The sequence below is a fragment of the Poecilia reticulata genome, linkage group LG19 (assembly GCF_000633615.1).
Source record: "Poecilia reticulata strain Guanapo linkage group LG19, Guppy_female_1.0+MT, whole genome shotgun sequence".
Lineage (NCBI taxonomy): Eukaryota > Metazoa > Chordata > Actinopteri > Cyprinodontiformes > Poeciliidae > Poecilia > Poecilia reticulata.
In genome coordinates, this window is record NC_024349.1 from 7214549 (window position 1) to 7223259 (window position 8711).

An 8711-nucleotide genomic window follows, 5' to 3' on the forward strand; every position below is an offset into this window, starting at 1 on the left:
CCATCAAAGTGGAATGACAAGTATAACGGGTATCACACAGAAAGGAAGCTCCAAAAAGTCATTTTAGGTCAAAAACCTAATTTAAAAGTTTTAGTATTTAAAAGGAAATCCTTYCATCCGTCARTCCAAGTTATTATAAAAGGATTTATTACTATTTGATGGACTATAGAGAGTGTCTCATGGCCAACTYATCACACAAGGAGAATGTCACAGAAGGTGAAGATTTGTGTTGTGACTCAGTGACCGTGTGACTGACCAACCTGTCCAACTGGTCCTGGTGCTGGCACAGAAACCATAACTAGTTGGTCCCTTGAACCACTTTCACTTTTTTTTTACCTTCACAAATTTATTTTAACAATGCATTAAAAATTAAGGTGTTGCACTTTTAGCTTTAGCCATGTTGAGATAGAGTCCCATTTTCCCTCTGCTACAGTAGAAAGAGAATGAACCAGCCATGACCTGGTGATTCTCAGGATTTCTAACAGAGGAGTAAAACCTGTAATCAGCAAGGCTGCCTAAGAACCGTGATCACTCAGAGCTCAACAGCTTCATTAAAAATGTATTCACTGAGAAAGACATTGACATGCTGAAAATTTATTTTCCTGATGTAATGTTAACAGTCTAACGTTTCAACTTATTGCTAGCCTCAACAGGATTGGAAGAAATAGGAGTATCCATTAACACTTCAAGCTGCTCAATTTGATAAAGTAGTATACAGACAGTGTCTTAATAAGGTACAAATCAAAATGTGTTTTGGTGTTATTGGATTTGCAAAAGAAAATTAGTGGAAGGGAAAAAGGAAATCATATTGATTTTCTATTTCACAAAGCATCAGTAGAAASATCATTTGGTTGAGAACTTGACAGATGATCATTTCACTTTGGTAAATAAAGACTTAATTGCATAGTATTTACTTTCCCCTCTGATAAACAACTCGAACTGTTCAATATGCTCTATTTACAAACATTTCCCTTCACTACTTTCCCCCCCTCCAAACAGAATATCTTATTTTGCACCTAATGTTTTTCTTTTGTAAAGATTACATTATCTAACTGATAAATTCTAATTGGTCCACAAAGAAATAAAATCGGATTGCTTCACAAATGAACCTTGGAGAGAAAACTGAGGTGACATGTGTAATAAGCACTGAATAYATACAGAGAAAAATATAAARTACGTATCTTAGTAATAATATTTTSAACATGAATGCATATTGAGAGGCTAGTTTCATATGTTACTAAGGTGCAAGTTTGGCCAATTCCTTCACACACGCTGGACATAGATTTCAATGTCTCTGGAGGGGTGAGGGGGTCATTCTATGCACACTGATAATCAATTCTGTAGATATTCAGTTAGATACAAGTCAGGTCCTTGACTGTGTCAGTCTAGCGTTTCCTTGACTGTGTATTTGGGGATTTCTTGGAAATAAGCATTCCTTTCATCTTYAGACTCATATCAAAAACATGTTACATTTCTCCTTTGATCCTTTCTTCAAACATATGGAGTCTGCGTGTATATTATATTCTGTAGGACAGAACCCACCACAATGTGCACACCTGCACTTCTCATTTTTTGGCATGGTGTTTTTTGGGATGATGCGCAGAGCCACTTTTCCTCCAAACATGGTGTGTGCATCAATATCCAGTGATTTCAGCTTTGGCCTCGTCTGGCCAGACTATATTGCCCAACTGGTTGTCCAAATCTTCTGCAGCAAATGCTGCAGCCGTTGATTTGTAGAATGAGTATGTATGGAGGCCATTGTGTTATTTGTTATTTTAAAAAACATGTCATACTTTAGTSAGACACCTTTCACTGATAAGTTAACAGCAACCCTGCTGAGTTTGTTTAGTAGATAGCAGCAGGATTCCTTTTAAATACTGACAGATTCCAGCTGGTTTCTTAGGTTTTTATTCCTTTTAGAACATAGTTTACCTAATGTGGTGTTTTGCTTTCTCCTTCTGGAGCTGCAGTTTCCCCAGAGCGCTCAGCAGAGACCTGGAGCTGCTGGTACCGCACTAAAGAACGGTTCTTCATCGTTAAGACCATCAGCAAAAGGATAGAAGAAGCTAGATGAAGACACTSTTGGTTACCTACATGGTAAACGTAGCCCTCCATGTTTATTTTGTCCCTGTGCCTGAWKACTAGCTCTGACTTCTSTTTTCTTGTTTCCCCGTAATTCCTCCCGTGAGTCTGTATCCTCTATGCAAGATCGTCTGGACTTCCTCGATCAAAGATTCACTCCTGCAATATCCATTGGACTAATCTCACCTCTAGCATTCTCTACCCTTCTCTTCATCATCTTCATCATCCTGCAAATCACCTGTCCGCCCTCCAATGTTACATTTTATGTTTCTGCTCCTGCTCACGTCTCTAGCTTTCCTCTCCCTTCCTCATTCCAAGTCTCCAGCGTCCTTGGCCCTCTCGGTTCTCACAGTTTCAAGACTCACAGCTCCAAAACTCTCCTCCCCGTCTGACATTCACCACTCAGCCAACAACCGCAATTCTACTCACCTCTCCCTGGGGTACATCATCCTCTTCATCAATAAATCCTCAGTTCCTCACCATCATTGCATTTTCAACTTTTACATTCTGTTACTTACTTCTCCTTCTCCTCAGAGTGATCCCGTTGCCCAAGTCTCCAGCCTCACCTCAGCTGTCATTCCTTACTCATTGTTATCATAAACCTTTTAAAATCTCTATTCAGTCTCCTGAGTGTTTGTGCATGTGAGTCAGAAATATACCAAAACCCATGACAGAGTAGTAGTCCACCTTGTTAAACAGAACCTTATTTTGTGGAGTAATTTAATTTGATTTCTTTGTGTGTGTGCATTACTTCGGCTGTTGTCGACTTCAGGTGTGAATTKTCTTTYAATCACCCCCATTAGAAATGATTAAACTGAGAAAAATGTTGACATGATTATTCTGAACTTGTAGGGGAGAGTGACCTTAAARGATTTTTAATGCATGCTGATAATACTCCCAAACTATATCATGACKTTGCTCTTAAGGGAGGGGTGGRTGAATGAATATACAATTTGGAACTTYMGGGCTTCCAAAACYTTTGTAAAGATGGATTAATGTGTGAGTCATGTAAGTCATGGTCACTGCTGGAACAAGCTAGCAACACCCTTGCATTAAGTTCTATCMGTGTGTATGTGAATGAAGTGAATAAATCAATTTAACTCAATTCTTAATTGTAGAACTAAAACATGCCAATRCATGTATCACTCTAAAAGAGAATTACTTTTATGTTCTGGAAAGCTAACACAGCAAAACACAATTTTTTTGTGTACAATGTCTTGTGTTCTTTTTGCTGGTTTTTAATAATTAAATGAATATCAAGGTAAGATTATGTCACAGACTGTTTTTAGAACTTCTTTAGTTTTACTTTTTTTAAATATATTTTGTTATTGCTTTGTTTTTAGTGTTGCAATTTCCCACTCATTTTCAGCAATGCAGGGCAAAACTGCAACATGACCTCTTATTGCCAGTCTGGTTTTTTAATCYAACAACTTTATCTATTCTGCATGCTTTTTTTTTTTTTTTTTCCATTTATGATTAAAGTATGAAAGCTCTTCAGAATAATTTACTGTTAGCGATGTGTGAGACCAGACACAAAAATCCCTTCTACTTCTTGGAAAGTGAGACTCAGACCTAAAGAAATGCAGTGACTCTTGTCTTGACGATGCCTAACAAGAAGAGGACATGGCTCATTTTGGATCTTGACCCATAGTTTCAATAACATTGCCAGGGGAGAGAGATATTGATTTGTCATGCTGGTTATGTTTTCTGCTGAGATAAATAGTGGGTCTGGGGAAATCTGGTGACAATCTCTGAGCCAATCCCTGGAACCACCTCAATCTGCAGTGCTTCACATTTTATTGATTTGATAGCTATATTTGTCATACCAAGTCCAGAAGAAGAGAGGCATGTGTTTATCTTCTGCAAATATTATGGGATARTTATTTTTATGTTATATTAGACATTCAGAGGCAAAATGCGGAGATTTTAAAAGATTATTAACAGATGTTAAAAATTTATTTAAATCCCWTAACACTCCAGACATGAGTTTGGCTAACCTRGTGGATTTTATGTGGTGAATCAGGTGGATTCAGTGTTGTTGAATTCAGAAACACTACCACGGTTATAAAAACATAATAATCAACTGACTCCTTWGTACACAGGTTTTAGAGCAGAGGAGCTCATTTAATCCCATAATTTGAAAGTTTTACAGTTTAAAGACTTGACAATGTTGCATTTTCTTTACCATAACTGAGATTCCATCAGGGAATATGCCAACATTCACTTTCATCTGTGTATTGTTATTTCCCRTGGGCAATGATTAGGACGCAGCTTTGTGGGTTTTACCTTCTCTTAAATGCTTAAATAGCTTTATATCCATACAGATGATTGCAAAAGGGAAACTGATTTATTCTTGTTTTCGGAAGACACTGCTTATTAGCTGTCTGAGATGCTCCACTGGTACTGAATTTGTTTGTTTTTTAGGCTTAATATTATCATAAATAACATTTCAATAATGCTTCAAGGTCACTTCCCAAAAGGCGAGGAGGTGTACAAACTCTCTGGGTCCTTATGAAAACAAGTCTTTAAAAGATAAAAAGACATAAAATGTGTAAATCAAGCATGACTTTAATTTCCTAGTTACCCAAATTCATTCTTATTAATTTTATCACCTCCTCACCCCTTAACCATATAAATACACATGTATTTATTTAATACTTTTTGACAAAATATCTAAATATTAATGTTGTTGGATTATCACATTATTTTTGACAAAACACTAAAAACATAMAATTCAGAAACYTGGAAATAATTGCTATGGGGATACAAAACAATTAATTGATTTTAAACAATGGTTGAAAACACAGTCACCCTGCTTTCAATCTTCACATGTGTGTCTATGTATCAAACTATCAATAACTAAATATTCTCACCAAAATTATAACCACAATAATAAATATAGTATTACAGGAGAAGTAACCAAATAACTGCCGTTTTCTCAAATTAATAAATTAGCTATTTATTAAACTAATGCAATTTGTTTAACTGCCTTTCACTTTAAAATGATGCGTTAATACTTCAATACTGTGAAGTATTTTTGATTTTAGGACATATTGTGAGAATCTGAAACATGCCTATTCCTACCTGTAGCCATTGCAAAAAAGGTTCTGTACTCCATCCAAAAAGTAGCAATTTTATCAAAACAACAAAGGCCTTCGAATTACACGTAAARTGATGCATCGAAGTCAGAAACGACAGCGTTAAAAATATTCCAACATGGAATGGGGCACATCTTCAGGAAGCCAACAACGCAGCAGCATTTTGACCTCACCCATATGTCCCTAAAGCAATTCAAATGCTCGTACTCCTTGGTGCGAATGCTCAAAATAAAACGATGTGAATCATCATTTAGCACCACAAAATGTGGTGTGACAAAATCACCAGTCAGATTCAAAATAGACACTTCTAATCAGCAATCTGTGGGCTCTTCGATGATGTTTGYGTGTGACACAAAGGTTCAATGAAAAGTTTTCTTAAAACAATTTCGCCAAAGAAAGAAAAAAAAAATCTTGATTAATTTTTCCCCTGTGTTTTAACTGATTACTGCTTTTGTTCTGTGTTTTTTTTTTTTTTTTTTCCCCACTGGAAGGATTCGACTTGTTTGTCACATCTCAAGGACAGTGTGGTAATAATTTACCCTTTTGTTCAGCTATTCCMCAAGAAAAACACTATAATTTAATCCATGCTTCAGGCATCAAAAACCAACACTGCTGACGATTTTATTAACTGATGTATGCTGTGATTTATATGCTTCCAATGACCATAGTTTATCAGATTAAAAGGTATTTCTTGAAAATAAACATGTATTGAACATACTTTTCATTAAGCCCATATTTTGAAAAAAAATCTTCATAATTAAAAGAAATACAGGCTTGGAAGCATCAATCGTTGTGCCATTAATCTCTATAAAGTGTTTTACTATTTCAATTGGCAGAGAGAGAGAGAGAGAGAGAGAGAGAGAGAGAGAATGCCCAGCATATGCTTAATTGAGAGTCTCTGTTCTGTAATATTTCCTGTGCTGCATAAAACACTCTGGTAATCAAAGTCTCTGCCAAAACAACAGCTGCATCATTTTGTGGTTCTGTGCAGCTTGACTGGATTCTACTGGATGAACCRTTCAATGGTTTGATTTACTCCATTTCTGAAATATTGCTTAGTAATTGCTAAAACTAAGAAAATCACAACTGAACTGTTCTCTGCCAGAGTTTTTGCAATCAGATCAATACAAGCGCCACTTTACAGAGCATTTGAAGCCGACGCTTTTTCCTGGACGATTGGAAAAAGTTTGTGGAAAGTCCTGCATTAGGGGCTTTGTGAAAGCCACTGTTATTTATKGATTTAGCCCTTGAAGARWGGAATGAAATTTATTTGAATGTATTTTCTGCATTAGTTGACATTTACCCTTTTGGGAAATAAAAAGAAGGGAGCACGCTGSTATTTGAGTCACACCTTCCCAGGCCCCAATTCTTTTYTCAATTCTAAAACTTGTAATATCATTTCACTCTGACTTTCCTTTCCAGAACMTTTTATTCTGTAGAAATACGAYTTMATCTAAAAGAAATGAATATAGTGTAAAAATGCACTATTCCTTTCCAGTTATCTCAAAAAGTGAAATGGTTAGTTTATAGAGATCCACGATACAGAATAAAATATTTCAAACTTTTATTTTTTATTTTTTGCAGTTTTAATGATTATGGCTTTCATGTATATAAACCCCAAGAGTTTGTCTCAAAAAATTAGAATACCACATTGGACAAACGGATGGAAAATGTGTACATTTCTATGCACTCAGTACTCAGTTGAGTCTCCAMTTATATGAAATAAAGCATGGAGGCATCGAGGTGATCAGCCTGTGGCGCTGAGTAGGTGTAACAGAACCACAGACTGCTTTGAGAGCCGCCTTCAGGTCATCTACCTCGTTGGCTCGTCTCTCTTCTTCCTCTTGACAACAAGCAGAACATTTTCTACAGGGTTCAGATCGAGAGAGTTATCTGGTCAGGAATACCATGGTCCTTGAACCAACCTTTGGTACGTTTGGCCGTCAGTGTGGGCAGGTGAAAGGTTCTGCAGGAATATAAATTTAGCATCTCCATACGGCTCGTCAACAGAGAAGCAGGATGCGCTCTAGAAATTCCTGGTAGGTGGCTGGTTGACTGTGGACTTCAGTGGCTCAACACCAGCGAATGACTGATGTTATCTCTCGKTCAGGACTGGCTTTACATGAGGAATGCAACATTTGTACTCATCTCCAGTATTCGTCTGTGTGTCTGGAATGGATTTCGCTTGGCAATCCTCGGAAGGCTGTAATTCTTGCTGTTGCTGGTGGATTTTTTTCAACCACACTTCTTCCTTCCACTCAATGTTCTGCTAATATGCTTGGATACAAAACTCTGAACAATCAGCTTCTTCAGCAATGACATATTGTTACTTACTCTGTGACTTAGCCAGTCAGCAGACTTMCYTATGATTATGTAGTTTACTGAACCAGAGTGAGAATGTTTTCAACAAACCTATGCAGACCTCTGTTTTGAATCAATTAGCTGATCTGGGAGTGACACTAGGAGTTTCCAACAATGACATTATGACATTTCTAATTTTCTGAGACACTGGATTTTGGGWTTTCATTATCCATAAGCCATAATTATCAAAATGACTACAATCAAAAACTTGAGGATTCTAGATAATATGAGTCTCACCWTCTGAGATGAATGACAAGAAATACTGCACTTCAAAAACCTAATATTATAAATTACTCCTGTAATTTTCCAGCTAAAAATTGGGATTAAATGAGAAGACAGACGATGACAAAGAAATAAAAAGGAGCCGTAGGTGGTGTTGAAAAGGGTCAGAAAATACATTTGAAAGCTGTAAAGACCTGACCTTTCATGCCATAGTTTCACACAGACATAGGAAAAGAGCAACGRAGCAGAACGAGAGAAACCCCCTACCGTCTGTGAGGCGCAGGCCCATTGTCTACAGCTTCCACAGTCAGAGCGTAGCTTCGGCCAACAGTCAGCTCAGCACCTGGTGCCACTGTAATTACCCCGGTGCTGTGAAAACAATGATTAAATGTACGCGGTTATTAACACGCCACATGCTTTCTCATTACATTATACATGCATTCATTGGCTTCTCCTATAGTTTACCATTTGCCACCTGCTTTCTCATTAGCAGTCCTTTAGCCTGTGGAAATCAGTTATAAGTGGAGTTTTATTAAGTTCACAGTGATAAACTTTTGTTTCTCAATTCATCAGAATGTCATTGAAAAGTTAATCTATTTCAGTGATTTGTTTAACAAAGCAAAGCATGTATTTTTAATTGATTCATTACACAAAGAGGCATATGTTTTGTGTCTTTACACYGTTTACAGAGTTATTGGTCTATTAAAAAGTCTATATATGGTACAAAATATGTACACAGTACTTTCGTAGGTTCTTTAAGCCTTCAGCCTGTGGCTCTTCGGAAATATTAGAGAGGCAGTATTATGCATTTCCCAGGCACATATACTGTACCGTTTTATAGCACAATCAAATAACTGTTTTACCTTCAGTTGTTGTAAAAATGCTGACAATCGCTTTATTGATGCAAAACCTGCAATTTATTCTCATCAAAGCAGTAATAGCTTTGAT

At 36.8% G+C, this 8711-nt stretch overlaps 1 protein-coding gene across 1 annotated transcript in view; it reads right to left on the minus strand.

Moving 5' to 3' along the window:
* LOC103481331 (protocadherin-15-like) overlaps positions 1-8711 on the minus strand; it is a 199721-nt gene that overhangs the window by 99697 nt on the left and 91313 nt on the right. The window contains exon 13 of the mRNA XM_017310687.1: positions 8031-8132. Coding sequence (XP_017166176.1) covers positions 8031-8132 — 102 coding nt within the window. The remainder of the gene's footprint in view (positions 1-8030; positions 8133-8711) is intronic.